The sequence below is a fragment of the Mastomys coucha genome, unplaced genomic scaffold (genome assembly GCF_008632895.1).
Source record: "Mastomys coucha isolate ucsf_1 unplaced genomic scaffold, UCSF_Mcou_1 pScaffold12, whole genome shotgun sequence".
NCBI lineage: Eukaryota > Metazoa > Chordata > Mammalia > Rodentia > Muridae > Mastomys > Mastomys coucha.
Window position 1 is genome coordinate 32979427 of NW_022196894.1, and position 15511 is coordinate 32994937.

The window sequence follows — 15511 nt, forward strand, 5'->3', positions numbered from 1 at the left end:
GGGGCCGGGAGGGGAGGGGAGGGGAGGGGAGGAAGAGCTCCTAGGCCATGGTGCCTCCTTAAGGACTGCCTGCGGTGCTTGTCTCCTCGTCACCCTCCCTGTCTCACCTCTCCTATAAGGCTGACTGTGACCAGTCCCTGCCCTGACACAGGAGCTGTGCCCACTTTCCCTAGAAGGCAGCTTACTCCAAGCATGAGTGACTGTTTCTCATTTCTCTCCCTCCCACTCTCTTTCCCACTAGTTTGGGTTTTTTAAAACTAATTTGCTTTCCAGGAGAATCACTGTTTACGGATTAAGATCCTCGGGGATTGTTACTACTGTGTCTCCGGGCTGCCTGAAGCCAGAGCCGACCACGCCCACTGCTGCGTGGAGATGGGAATGGACATGATCGAGGCCATCTCGTAAGTGCCTACCTCTGGGCTTTATCCCCAGGGAACCAAGCCACCAGATGTTGTAGTAATTGATGGAGGGAGGGAAAGAGTGGGGTGCACCCAGGGCCCCCAGCTAGGCTGCCTGCCGGCCAGTTCTGTACTTCACCTTTCATCTGTACTCTGGGGGTCATTTCTTTCCCTGGTGGGCAGCTTTCCTGAAGGTGGCATGAGGAAGGGAGGCTCAAGGTGAAGGAGAGCTGGCAGGAGGGGCCGCACCTGAGCCAATGGCTTGTTCTCTAAAACCTCACGGCTTCCCACACCCCATTCCTCATGTAAAAACACTAGCTCTACTTCCTAGGAGAGTAAAGGCTCTTCTGCGCTAAGGAGCTCTCTAGGGATTCAATGGCAGATGATGCATCCTTCCTGTGAGCCATAGCAGAAACAGCCTGGGCTAGGCTTAGTTGTTCCTGGCCATGGAGGGAGCCCTTCATTATTGAAAAGTGTGTACAACCTAAATGACATTACCAGCCACGGCTCTGTCTGGAGCAGGGAAAACATCCAATGACTTTGTACTTTAGAAATAGTCTGAATAGTGACATGGTAAGGTCAGAGGTCAGAGTGGCCAGCCAGGAGGAGGGTGGTTAGGGCCTTTGTTTGGTATACAGTTGTTTCTATCCACTGTCTCCCGCATGACTGGGCCACAGAGTCCTGCCCTGAAGTACAGCCAGCACTGGGTGGGAAGGCCTGGCTGCTCTGAGAGCCCGTGTGTCAACTGGACACACAAGGTAAGAGACTCAGCAGCCCCTACAGAGAGAAGCAGCTCCCACTGAGGGGACTGAAAAGCTTCAGGAAGCAGTTAGCTCCGGAGCAAAGAGAAACTATAGAATGAGCTGAGCCATCTTTATCCTCAAGGGAGTGACTGACCTCAGGCATCTCTCTCTGGATAGAAGGGACTGCTCCAGCGCCGATGGGATTTGATCCCAGGACAAGAGAGAAGAGGAATCCCCAATCTCCCTGCAGTTTGGCAGAGTGGAGGGCAGGTGGCCTGAGCCGTGTGATTAGGGGTGAGCCCAGTGGGGGTGAGCCCGCCCACTGGACTAAGTTTGACTTGCCAGTCTCACTGCTTGCTGAGTCAGGGAAGGCTGGTTTCTAAAAAGTGCAAAGTGGCCGGGCAGTGGTGGTGCACGCCTTTGATCCCAGTCCTTGGGAGGTAGAGGCAAGCAGATTTCTGAGTTCGAGGCCAGCCTGGTCTACAGAGTGAGTTCCAGGACAGCCAGGCTACACAGAGAAACCCTGTCTTGAAAAATAAAACAAACAAACAAAAAAAAAGTGCAAAGTGTGTATTGACCCTTCCCCAACTCTTGATGTTTTCCTGCAGACTCCAAGCAGACCTTGAGCCTCAGACACTGGTGGAGAACTCTTCATCTTCTGCTCCCTCAGCATAGGAGATTTATAAAGGGCCCAACCCATTTACCAGGACTCTTATGTAGTTGGAACTGTGGACCGTGATGTCCTGTAGTTCCAAGAGTACCTGAGTTCTCTGCACTTTCCCAGACTCAACTCCTATGTCCTCCTACAGCCCCCACCATGAAACCCATGTAACGATCTTTCTCTGAAAGAAGAGCCACTCTGCAGTCAATCAACACTGGGGAAAACCATCCAGTCTTCCTTGCCCAGTCTACTTCACCTCCAGAGCATTGTATGATAAGGGTTTGGGGTGACTACATCTCCCCCATGGGCTCAAGATAGCGCTGCAGTCTATTTACAGTCCTCTGAGCAGTCAGATTGACAGTGGCAGTGCTAATGGAGGTAGCTAGGTGGATAGGGATGGGGGATGGGAGGGGGAGCATTTGATTTTAGTATGCAGCACCCTGCCACCTTGTGGCCAAGACAGAAACTGCACTCCCCTGGTTAACCTGAACATGCAAGCAAACACTTGCTGCCAGGCCCCCTTCAGGTTGAAGGCTTAGACTCTGTTTAGGATGGATCAGAGAGAAATGCATCTTTGACCCCTGCACCTCCCAACTCCCCTTTCACCCCAGCCCCTCCTTCCAGCCTCACCCCTGCTCTGTATGCCTAGCCCCTCACCCTCTCCCAGCCTTACCCCTGCTTCATTCCCAGGTTGGTCCGGGAGGTGACAGGGGTGAACGTGAACATGCGTGTGGGAATTCACAGTGGGAGAGTGCACTGCGGTGTCCTTGGTCTCAGAAAGTGGCAATTCGACGTATGGTCTAACGATGTCACTCTGGCCAACCACATGGAGGCTGGTGGCAAGGCAGGGTAAGTAGGGGCTGGGGAGGTACAGGTAGAGACCCAAAGTTCCCTTTCCACTTACTCTCCCCCAGGAGAGGCTGTCATGATGTGGGACTGGAGGAGGCAGGAGGAGGAGCAGGCACACCAGGGCAGATGGGATTAGAGATTTCGTGTGTGTGTGTGTGTGTGTGTGTGTGTGTGTGTGCGTGTGTGCGCGTGCACGTGCAGGCGCTTGTGTACCTGCACACACAAAGGCACAAGGAGGGAATGGGGGGACTGTGAGTGTAGCTTAATCATAGAGTGCTTGCCTAACATAAGATCCTGGGCCAGGCAGTGGTGGCGCAGGCCTTTAATCCCAGCACTTGGGAGGCAGAGGCAAGCAGATTTCTGAGTTTGAGGCCAGCCTGGTCTACAGAGTGAGTTCCAGGACAGCCAGGGCTACACAGAGAAACCCTGTCTCGAAAAACCAACCAACCAACCAAACAAACAAACAATCCTGGATTCAAACCCAGCACAGAAGGAACGGAGGGAGGGAGGAAGAAAGGAAAGAAGCAGGAAAGTACAAATCATTGCACTTTCTGTACAAGCTGTAGAGAATATTGTCTCAACCATCCAAGCCTTTGACCAGCTCCTATCAATATATGGTGACTTGTGAACTGTGGTAGAGAGCAAGGACATTTCAGAGGAGAGAGACCAGTAACCTACAGGATTCTGAAAGTGAATACCTGGGCAGAAAGGTCAGGCCAAGGGACCAGTGGGCAGGGATGACGTGGGAAGACACAATGGACAGAAGTAGCTCAGTTAGTTTTTTAGGGGCAGCCAGGAGAAGCAGCCAGTGCCTAGGAGGGACCTGGATGTCAGGCTGGGGACTCAGACTCCAGCTTGTAGTGGCAGGAACTGTGGCTGCCTTCTGAGCAAGGATGAGGTTTGTGAGGCTGGAGAGATGGCTCAGCAGTTAAGAGCACTGGCTGTTCTTCCAAAGGTCCTGACTTCAACTCCCAGCAACCACATGGTGGCTCACAACCATCTATAATGTAATCTGGTGCCCTCTTCTGGCCTCTAGGCATGCATGCAGGCAGAAAACTGTATACATAATAAATCAATCTTAAGAAAATGAAAGAATGAGGTTTGTAAGATCAGAGGCCTGTTCCTTAGGTAGGCTGCCGCAGGCTCACTCATGCTAAGTGAGGCGTGAGAGGGTCTAGGAGCTGTGGGTGAGCACTGGAAATGACCTGGGAGTGTCGTGTCAATCACATGTGAGGTGGGCTGCCATTGGACCCAGTGCTGACATCAGGGCGGGGCTTCGGTTCTCAGCTCACGCCTTCTGCCCTTCCCCCACTGTAGACGCATCCACATCACCAAGGCCACACTCAACTACCTGAATGGGGACTATGAGGTGGAGCCAGGCTGTGGTGGCGAGCGCAATGCCTACCTCAAGGAGCACAGCATCGAGACCTTCCTCATCCTACGCTGTACCCAGAAGCGGGTAGGTTGGTGGGCCTGAGGGGCGGGAGCCCCAGTCTTTTGGATGGGAACCTTTTCTTGGCCAGCTTTCTTCTCCTTTCCCCGAGGGAAGTTACTAGTTACTCAGTGTGGCCTCCTATCTCTCAGAAAGGGCCTGAGCGTGAGTGAGGGGGGAGAGGAAATGTTTTCATTCCACTTCGGTTGAAAAAACCAAACCCACAACAGGCCTCGGATCAGTGAGCAGGAAAGGATGCCTCAGGGGGCGTGGGATGGAGGTGATGCTGAGGAATCTCTCCTCTGCCTCTGACTAGGTGGGGGTCTGTCTTTTCTCCTCTCTCCCCCTGCTTCCCTAGTTGGCTGTCAATTCTCACTCACTTCTTGTTGTTCTTGTTTTTTTTTTCCTCACTCCCTCTGGTGGATATATTTGTTGATATCTGCCTCAGCCTGTGTCAAGGTGTGTCTGTCTGCTAGCTTTTAAATTTTTACAATATATATATTTGCTTTTTTCTATGCATTGTGTGTGCATAGATGTATGTGAGAGTGTGCATAAAATAGCATGTATGTAAGGTCAAAGGACAACTTGGAGGAGTTCTCCCCTTTCACCCCAAGGCTGAACTCCAGTTGTCAGGCTTGGCAGCAAGCCCCTTTACCAGCTGAGCCATCTAGCTGGCCCCTACGTCTCTATTCCTCGAAACTGTCTACCTTTTTACTTCTGGTTTCTTTCTTCTTTCCTCTTTGTCTCAGCCCACATCTGCCACAGGATAAAACTAAATTGTTAGTGGGCCTCAGGTCTATTTTTAACCGTGTAGTATTCAGCGTTTTTAATTTTTAAAGCAAGTGGGGCATTTTCTGTTTCTCCCTACGATAGAGCACCCTGCTGTGCACTCCCACTGAGTTTATCTGGTGGCCAGTGTCCTTTGGTGGAGAAAAACTCCCTGTTGCTTAAGGAGTTAGTGCAAAAGCAAAACTATGTAAGCGCAGTCCGGAGAGACCTGGATGGAGGCAGTCGGTCTCTAAGGAGAGGCAGGGCAGAGAGGACAGTGCCCATCCATTTGGAGGAAGGGAGCAGGAAGACACCATGACCTGGACCAAAAAAGGGGTCCTGGTTGATCAGACACTCCAGCAGCAGCAGCAGCAGCAGCAGCAGCAGCAGCAGCAGCAGCAGCAGCAGCAGCAGCAGCAAGGGTGTGGGAGGAGAGCCACACTTTCAGGCAATCTCCTAAACACATGCTTGTTCACTGCCAGAAATGTGAATGAACTGAGGTTCTCTCCGGCCCTTCCATTATCCCTCCTCCCAGTCCCTGCTGCATAGGCGGCTAGCCTTCATCCTACCTTCCTGCCCTGAGCCCTCTGGGTCTTGGTTCCTCTAGTCAACAGTTAGTACAGAAGGCTTGAAGGAGAGGCAGACTAATAGGGCAACAGCCCAGTCCCTGGAAGTGTGACCTGAAAAAAGGTTAAGTGTACCCTATGTCAAAACATCTACCTCTGGTGCCTGTTTGGAAAACAGAAAGACAGGTACATACTTAAGGAGTGTTTGCCCATGGGTAGCTGGCTGAGAGTCTTTTCGTACCTACCGTCCTGCAGTTCCTGACTTTTCCTAGCTCCATGGCAGGTGTCTAAGAACTGCTTTTGAAGCAGCAGAGGTCTTTTCTACTGATAGACCCTAGAAGTAAATACTGGAAGTCTAGAGTTCCTTCTCCCATCAGCCTATGGATGCCTTCAGCCCAGGTTCTACCCACTCATGAAGCTTCTATAAGCAGAGCCCTAATAGATGCTGAACCTCATATTCCAGTGAGCAGAACCTGCCAGGGATGGAGCCCAAGGTACAAGCTGGCCTGGCTTCATGGGAGACTAGAATGGAAGATCAACCCTCCCATGGAATACGCTTGGTGCAGACTGCAGCACATCTGTTAGGACTTCGGGAGCTCAGCCTTCAGTGGGGGGTCAGGGGAGAAATCAGGATATTGGGGATGGGAAAGTCCCAGGATAGAATCTTGTGCTCAGACTTGTAGGGAGCACTTCTTGCAAGCCACAGGTGTCCCCCACACCTATTTCTTTCTCATGAGACCAGCTCTTACCATTTATCTATGCCAAGCACCCCAGACTTTGGGGGAGCAGGTTTCAGGGCTGTGTAAAGGCAACTGTTCCTCACCCTGCCTGGCCTGCTTCTCATTTCTGAGAGGAGTGGGGTTATGCTCACTGGGGTTCCCCCATCGCCTCTGCCCACACACCGAGGTGTCTCTGTTGCTCTTCAGAAAGAAGAGAAGGCCATGATCGCCAAGATGAACCGCCAGAGAACCAACTCCATCGGACACAATCCGCCTCACTGGGGAGCCGAGCGCCCTTTCTACAACCACTTGGGTGGCAACCAGGTGTCCAAGGAGATGAAGAGGATGGTGAGTTCTGGTAGCAGGATGCTCCTGGGGCTGGGAGGAAGGCTGTCCCTGAGCCTGGTGGGGAATCTAGAAGGGAGGGAAGTAGGGGCCACGCTGACTTTAGGCTAGAATATGAACTACCCAACCCTGGACCAGTTCTGTTCCATGAGTCCTACTATCTCATGGCTTGGGGACATGGCAATAGTACCCTTCCCTTCCTCCTGGCAAAGCTTGCTGGTTTGGCTGCTCAAACTCAGCATGCCACTAGGGCCTCCAGCGGCCTCAGTACTGACAGTTGAGACCCCATGGAGCTGGGTGGCACTGGCCTCCCCAGCCCCTTTCAAGCCCTTATTGCATCCCCCAAGCAATTGGAAGCATAGTCCTTATTCTAGCTGCTATCCAATGCTTTTTGGCGAGTGCCTGGTAAGGCTCCCCTTTGCTTCTGTGCTGAGTGAGACACACCCCATCCTTACTAATGCCATCCTTTTAACAGGAGTGTCATATAGCTACTCAAGGCACCTTGCCTCCTTGGGGGACGCACACCCCTAGCTAGCCCCAAATATAAGCTAGCATGTGGTGCTGGTTCATAGAGAACAAAGAAGGATTACCAGAAGCCAGTGACAATGGCAGTACTGCCACGTTCTGCCCAGACCTCAGCCCCCTCTCCTGGGGACACTGCTCAGGTCAGAAGGGAGGGATGATGAGGCTCGAGACTAAGGGTGGGGTTGTGGTCACCATGAGTAAGGTGGAGCCGCCTGCTGGCAATCATGATCCAGGTGTAGGTATCAATAGAACTAAGAGGGTGAGACAGACCCATGAGGCTAAAGCAGACAAAAGCCAGTGGCCTGAAGGAAGGGATGGGTTGGGGACTAACATGTCCAGCAAGAAAAGTGAGAGTCCAGACGTCCATTAAAACCTGTACACTGTTATTACAAGAGAGAAGACAGGAGAGGCCTGGCCTTATCCAAGGCTTTGGACCTGGATGGATGTCCACAGACCTGATCTATACCATCATGACCTGTGGGGTCCTCCAAAGGCTTTCACAAAGCAAAGATCAGGTGTCTACCCCTCCCTGTTGCTGCTTTGCTCTTTAATAATCTCCCATAGACTGACTCTGAATCCATATGAACAAAGCTTGGGGGTGGGGGTTTGTTTTGATTTTTCCTGTTTTTCTGTTTTGTTGTTGTTGGTGGTGGTGGTGGTGTGTGTATGTGTGTGTGTTTTAGTGCAGGGGAGGGGAAGGACAGAAGGACAGAGGGGAATCTGGAGTAGGAAGAGATAACAAGAACAGGGACTTAGGGAGGTACAGAGGAAGAAGGTGACAGCCAGAAGGCAGGAAAGTAGCCTGGTGGGAAGCCACCGTCTCCGATGTCCTGGAGGTGATTTTTCAGTGACGTTCAGAATAATGCGCAACCTCTGTTATTTCCTAGGCAGTCTGGACTGTGAGTCCTTAGGCAGGTGCATTCATCACCAGACAAGGCGCTCTGGAAGAATTAGCAGTAGGGGCTGCAAGGGGAAGGGATGTCTCCAGAGGAGGCTGCTCTGCAGGGGAGGCTCCTGGGTGTTAATTGCTTGGCACAGCAGGAGAGGAAGACTGTGCAGAACAAGGTGCCCATGCTGACTGGGCACAGTGTTCCCTGAGGACAGTGGCATCAAAGCCTCTTCTCACCAGCCCCACTCGCCCCGTGGGGAGTCTGGGCTGGGAGTGGAGACAGCTGTCCTGGCAGCTGTCGGCTTTTGCAGTAAGCTTCCCCGAAATCTTTGGGGAAGATGTGAAAAGAGCACTTTTACCTGTTCTGGCACATGGGTGAGTTAAAAACAAAATAACAAAAAAACAAAGCAGCATTGAAAAATACACCAATCCAAAACTAGTCCACTGATGGTGGACGGTTTGGATTCAGTGAAGCGATAACAGCAGGTAGAAAGGTACTAATCTGTGGTCAGCAGTTTCGTTTGCTGGAATCTTTATCGAGCTTTTCCTCGGCTTTCCAAACGCTGTGCTGAGTGAGCTGGGCTTCTGTGCTTGAATGCACACCTTGCCAAGGCTTTAAGGTTGTGTATTAATAAGTGGCTGACAGGGAGAAGTGGGTGGACTGAGCTTGTGTGATTAAGCCAAGGCTACTGCTTGTCCGGCTGGAACCAGCAGGCCAAGCAAGATGGAGCGATGCTGTCTTAGTACGGGTGAGTGTGGAGAGTGGAGTGTACCCAGTTCACTAGACTGAGGTTTAGGTGTGCAGGTGGGTGGGTGGGTGGATGGATGCGCACATGCTTGGTGAATTGAAGTGCTAGAGATGGAACCCATGTGGGTCTGTGTCCAGCCCTGGGCTGTTCTTAGTGGCCATGCTCTGAGCTGTTTGATTGATAACAATGCCTTCTACCCTGTTGTCAATGCACAACACACCCAGTAGATCCTGCACTGGCTACACCAACTTGGCATCCCCCAGGTGCTGAAGTTCAATCCAGCTCTCTTCTCAGAACAGGAAAGAAAGTGTGCCCTCCACAGAGGTTGGGAGAAAGGCACGCCAGGGTATATTTGATCTGGAGAGATGGGCTTGCATATGTACAGTATCATTGTTCCCAGTTGTATGGTTTTTGCTGGTTCGTGGGATGGAACTCTGGATCTGGAGCCTCATGGCAGCATCTTGTAGACAGCTTGCCTGCCCCTGTCTGCTCTGGGTGTACTGAACTGACAGAAGGGTCATGAGAGTATAAGTATGAGCCTCACCACACCCATTTCCACAGCCGGGAGACAGGCATGGGACAAGGGTGGTCCTACGGTCTAAAGAGAGGGCAGGGTGATTCTCAGGGGAGGAAGAGAAGGATTTGGCTGGTCTGGGCAGACAACTGACTGATTGGCAGGCCATCCTAAGCTAGGTATAGGCACCTGGGTACAGCTCAGAGTGACCGCAGGGAACCCCCTAGAGGCTGTTGCGGTCTTAGGAGCCTTCCATGGCACGGGACTGCCAGGTCTATTCAGCACCTCCCAGCCCTGGCTCATGAGGAAGTCCTTTGGGAGGGCTGCCAAGCCATGTTCTCAGAATGAAATGGGGTGGGATCTGTTTGGACTTCTGGTTCACTCAGCACTTGCTGAACCCCACCCCCATTTGCTAACTAGTGCTCCCCATGAGGTGCTCCTCTGTGTCTGCTGTGGCAATTTGTGCTTCCCCTGCAGGTCTAGGACTGCCTGTCACCTTCACCGGGGACCCCTTCCCCCCAGTCCTACCATGATGGTCAGACCCTGATAGTCTCTCTTTATTGATTACCTCTAAGGTGGTGCTGTATAGTTGACATCTGTCTGTGAGGGTTTAACCCTCTCCCTGGGCTTGCAGACTTGAACCACAGAAAGGTCTTCAGACCCTACAGGTAGCATATGGGCACCTTCCCTCCTAAATCCAGTCAGCACTAGCCTTGCAAGAACACATTGGTTCCCAGACACCACATAAATGGTTGTAGGTAACCAGAACTGAGCTCTTTCGGGCAGGAGGCTCCTGGTTTCCTGGAGGTTTTATGTGATCAGCGTGTGCACATAGGTTGGCAAGTGTGGACACGTGTAAAGGTCTAAGCATCGCAGCAATCTCTTGCCAAGCCAAGGACTAAGAGGAAAGAGGGAAGGTCTGAGAAACATAAGGAGTCAGGGTGGGGAGATGAAGGGTGCTAGTAGAGAGAATAAGATCGATGCCCCTGGCATTCAGCACAGAGCCTGTGCTGTTCATCAGAGGGACCCCGCTATGTTCACCAAGGGAAGGGAGGAGGCAGCTGTATTTCTGTTTATCACAGTGGTCAATGGCAGAGAGCCATGATAGGCAGTCACCTTGCTGGACGCCATGGCTGCCCAGGCTTGTGTATGTTCATTGCTTGCTGGTCTCATGTCCTCTCTTCCTCTTTCCTTCTCTTTCAGGGCTTTGAGGATCCCAAGGACAAGTGAGTAGTGTGCCCATTTTTTTCCTCCTTCCCCCTTGTCTCATTCACATGACAGACGTTCAGCAGTGGCTGGAGCAAGAGCCCAGGAGGCTTTGCTCTCCTCCCAGGGCTCCCTCAGGGAAACGCAGACCATGCACACTGGTAGCAGGGCCTGAACGTACCCAGTATCTGGAGGGAACATCCTCTTCCTCCTCCCAGTTCTTATGAGTGCCAGAAACTGTACTTAAAGAACAGGTTCTACTTTGAGAAATTAGATTTTTAAATTCAGCATCATAAGCTCTCCCAGGAGAGTCCTACTCCTGGTTCTAGTGGCAGATGGACCACAGTCCCTGTGGGAGGGGTCCCACCCACCAGTCCTAGCCTTAGCTCCAGGAAGAGGAGACAGCTAGAGAGTAAAAAAAAAGAGGCTTACCTGTTGGAATAACAACATTATCGTCAATAAATAATCTCCATTACCAACAAGGTCCTCTGGGCTTCGGGGACCTTCCTGTCATGTGCAGTTATTAAGAACATGGCCTGGTCTCAGTCCCTGCTGCCCCTTCCTAAGTGAGAGCTTTCTGGGGGTCTGCCAGGTGTCTCTGGTCAGTCTAGATGGCCACACAGAGCTATCCATGTGACAGCATCCCTGAGTGTCACTGTGCCAATGTCTGCCCCTGGCTTTCCAGGAACGCCCAGGAAAGTGCGAACCCAGAGGATGAAGTGGATGAGTTTCTGGGCCGGGCCATTGATGCCAGGAGCATCGACAGACTGCGATCTGAACACGTCCGCAAGTTCCTCCTGACCTTCAGGGAGCCTGACTTAGAGAAGAAGGTATGGCATCAGGAGAGAGGACCCCTGGCAGAACTGAGGCAGGGCATAGGGAGCAACCCACAGGGCAACTTCCTCTCTCCTCCAGTGCCAGTGTCTTAATCTGTGATGCCACACTAGAACCCCAGGAGATGAGTTCTGGGGAGGTTTCCATGGTTGGAAGGAATGCATCTCATCATTGCTGTGCCTCAGTTTTCTTACCTGGAGATATTTAACATACCAACATCAGGATCAGGGTGAAGAACAACTGAGCTCTGTCTGTATCAAACATATACAATGATGTGCATATAAAAATTGCTATGATCATTGAGTTACCTGGTTTCCTGGGGCCCACCAGGACCTCGGGATGCTGCTTTTAGAAGGGGCCATGGAAGCTCCTTGTCCCACCTTAGATTGTAATTGAAGAGCTCAGCAGGCCATCAAGCGAAGTGGTGACAGAGCCACCAGGCACCTCCCTTTGTCCTGTGTGTCCCTATGCCCCCCCCCCCCCATCAGCCAATGCCAAGATTAGGTGAGACAGGCCTGATTAGTAAAGCAAAGCTATGGAAAGTGGGCCTGGTGGGTGTGTCTCCTTTCAAGGTGAGCCTGCCTGCATTTGTGTGGCTAGTTGGTGTCAAGGGAGGAGGTGGAGGGGGTAGGAGGGCAGGGGAGGAAGGGTGGGGGAGTGTAGCTCACCAAGGGAGAGTGTTTCCTGGAAGTAGAAACTAAAGCAGTCTGAGGAACACTCGGACACTCCGTGAGAGCAGAACGGTGATGGTCTGCAGCTGTGGCCATTATGAAATATGTTGACCATGGGCAGGCTGGTATAAAGTGTCTCCATTAACAATCCCAAGTCTCTTGGTCACTGTCACATAGACTCTTCCATATGGGCATTTACACTGGCTGCCCTCTGTGTAAGCCCAGCTCTGGTCTCCATGTGTCATGGAGGAGGGTATCTTGGGCACTGAGTGACTGGCAGTGGACGGGTCTGGTAGAGCTCATAGTACTTGTCTCCTCTCAGTACTCCAAGCAGGTGGATGACCGATTTGGTGCCTATGTGGCTTGCGCCTCGCTTGTTTTCCTCTTCATCTGCTTTGTCCAGATCACCATCGTGCCCCAGTAAGTATTCTCTCCCACTCCTGCCCCTTCTTCTTACTGCAGGGTCCCCAGAGTGGGACGGGCACAGAACAGGAAGTCCACTAGCCCGCTCAGGCTGGGAGGCTGGTCTCTTAGTTTCTGCTGTGGATCTAGGGAATCAGGGGTCCAGCCTCTGGGCTGGGGAGGCAGTTCATGCTTATGCCTGGGTGGAGACCTCACCGGGCACTTCTCAGTTGCACAAGAAACCCCTTTCTATTGGTCATGTCCTGTCATACCTGGCTGAGTCACACAGAGCATCTGATACTCTGGCTTCCAGGTGTCTTTGGACTCTTGCAAAAAAAAAAATACACACATACATACACACACATGTACACACACACACGTACACACACACACATACACATATCTTCAAAAGGTAAAGGTTTGTTTTTTCTTTTTTTACTTCTGAGAGTATTTCAAAGGAGGGGTTTCAGGAAGACTTTTCACAAAGAGGCATACCCAAGCTTTGGAGAGAATTAACCATGTCACTAAGGACCACTGAGAGGCAGGCAGAGGGCTTTGAAATGAGGTTTAGATGACAGCCATTCACAGACGTCCCACCTAGGAGAGAAGTGTGTTGTCCTATGTATGCGTACACATATGGGTATTCATGATGGGCATGTTTATATGTGTACATTTTAATTCTTTGCCATGAAATCACTCAAGCACATAGAAGTCAACTCCCACCCCAATGTAGAAAAGTGGTTGATATTTTCCAGTATCTGTTTCATTTGCTTTTTCTGATTTTCTTGTTTTTTGTTTTTGTTTTACTTTGTTTTGTTTTGTTTTTTGAGACAGGGTTTCTCTGTGTAGTCCTGGCTGTCCTGGAACTCACTCTGTAGACCAGGCTGGCCTCAAACTCAGAAATCCATCTGCCTCTGCCTCCCAAGTGCTGGGATTAAAGGCGTGCACCACCACTGTCCAGCTAACGCTTTTTCCGATTTTTAAAAATGAACTTACAGACAGACATTTCTCCCCCATAAACAATAGACATCTGTTTTAAGGACATCTTCCTCCTTAAGGATAGCAGTCTTACGTATCAAATAAAACCAATGCATCTCCTCCTATCACCTGGGACCCAATCCATATCAAGTTTCCAAAACGATTCCAAAATGCCTTCCTAGTTTATAGCCAGGGATTGCTCTGGATCCATCATTCCGTGTGGTTCAGCCTTGTAAGCCATGCTTGATCTGAGGTGTCCTCCTCCCAAACTTTATCTTTCTTTTTGAAATGACTGTAGGTCCACAGGGAAACTGTAGCAGTCACATGGAGAGCTTGCCGATGCCTCTTATGCATTTCCCGTAGTATTGGCGGCCACCTTTAGGGAGTCACAATGGTCACAGACAGAAGTTCACACAGTAACTGTGCTCAGCCTGCTGACCCTTAGATCAGCTCTCACTTCCTCAGTTTCCCCTTGTACCCTTTTTCTGTTCCAGAAACCACACTGCCTGGGATCCCACTCTGCAGTTGGCTGTATTCATCTCTTTCTCCTTCGGGAGCTGGAGATAGTTCTGTAGCCTTGATTGTCTCTTGTGAACTTGGCAAGACTAATGAGGCCCTGCCAGGTGGTTTGTAGAATGTTTCAGCTCTGGTGTGTCTGACGGTCTCCCAGATGGATGGAGGTTACTTCAGTGACACTCCCCAGCATGGGTGGTGTGTCCTTCCCATTGCATCTTGCCCAGAGGAGGCACATGCTGTCCACTTGCCCTCTTTTGAAAGCTTGTTTTTATTACATTTATTGTGTATGTGTTTGTATGTGTGCGTTCGCACTTGTGCGTGCGCTCGAGCCTGTACACATATGCATAAACCATTGAAAGCGTGTGGAGGTCAGAAGACAGCTTTCCGATGTTGGCTCTTTTCCTCCTTCTATGTGGGTCCCAGGGATAGGACTCAGGTGGTCAGGCTTGGTGGCAAGCACCTTCATCCACTGAGCAATCTTGCTTGCCCAACTTCTGCCTTCTTAACACCTTTTATCTTTATGGCATTCATTGTGTAAAGATACCCTTTATGTGTGTGTCTGTTGCCTGTCAGAACACCTCAGGTGAAAACCAGCTGGTAGCTGGATGCACCTGGGCTAGACAGCTCAGCCCATTCTTCCCATAGAGGCTGTTCAGAGCTGGTGGGACCGTGGGTGCTGTCATTCAGTCCTATTTTTTTTCTGTGTTGACATGGTATAGGTAACAACCATGTGCATCAAGGAGTATCCCATTTTGTCCCATGGTGATTGACAATGTCTGCACAGCCTGCACACAGCCTGCGCAGGCCCATTTGCCCCAGGGCAGCAAGGCATAGGGGTGGGGCCATGCCAGCTTCATTCCTGCCTATGGCCAAAGCTCCAATTGGTCAGGGTATTGACTCAGGTCATTCCAATTGTACCCTCCGGAGAAGCCTTAATAGCCACTTTTGGGGTCTCTCTTTCCCTCTGAAGAACTCTCCCCTGGTTCTTGTTGATGACAGCTGAGCACTGCTTTCATTGGAAACCAGGAGCAGAGGCACTGTCAAGCCCTCCTGGGTAGTGGGTGGTATCCCTCTCCACTAGCCTACAGCCTGACAACGACACCTGGCATCTCCAGGCCACCGTGCCCCATACAGCCTTGTGGGTGTGCTACATCTGGATGAGCTACGGCTCCAGGAAGGCAGTGGCTTGTTCTGGAAGGAAGGGCTCTTGCAGCTCATTTGTCTGAGGCTTTCTGCCCTGCTCTCTCCTCAAGAGGACTGGGACACTCCCTTGTTGAAGTGCCTAAGAATCAGGGAGCAAAAACTGAGCAGGAGTGGGAAAGGGGCTCTGACAATGGAAAGGGAGACAGGCTAGGTACACACATCACATTGTCTCAAAGAGGAGTCGTCTGGGCTGCTGATATGACGGCCATTTATCAGGTCCATTTGGGGCCGGTGTTATTAACAGGTGATTTTTAAGATCACTTCTCCTGTGCTTCCCGAAGCACTCCTGTGAAGAGCTAAGAGGCAAACTGTTGATCCAGTATTCTTTTTTGGTTTTTTCGAAACAGGGTCTCTCTGTGTAGCCCCGGCTGTCCTGGAACTCACTCTGTAGACCAGGCTGGCCTCGAACTCAGAAATCCGTCTGCCTCTGCCTCCCAAGTGCTGGGATTAGAGGCGTGCACCACTACTGCCCGGTGATCCAGTGTTCTTGAGTTGGCTCCATTGGCTTCCTGTGGGTGGCTGGTCCCCCATGATGGTGGCCTG

The 15511-nt window shown here is 51.3% G+C and overlaps 1 protein-coding gene across 1 annotated transcript in view; it reads left to right on the forward strand.

Moving 5' to 3' along the window:
- The window catches only part of Adcy5 (adenylate cyclase 5), a 154180-nt gene that overhangs the window by 118275 nt on the left and 20394 nt on the right, over window positions 1–15511 (forward strand). The window contains exons 5-11 of the mRNA XM_031363770.1: window positions 274–401; window positions 2493–2651; window positions 3969–4110; window positions 6344–6484; window positions 10362–10384; window positions 11050–11194; window positions 12192–12289. Of these exons, the coding sequence (XP_031219630.1) occupies window positions 274–401; window positions 2493–2651; window positions 3969–4110; window positions 6344–6484; window positions 10362–10384; window positions 11050–11194; window positions 12192–12289 (836 nt within the window). The remainder of the gene's footprint in view (window positions 1–273; window positions 402–2492; window positions 2652–3968; window positions 4111–6343; window positions 6485–10361; window positions 10385–11049; window positions 11195–12191; window positions 12290–15511) is intronic.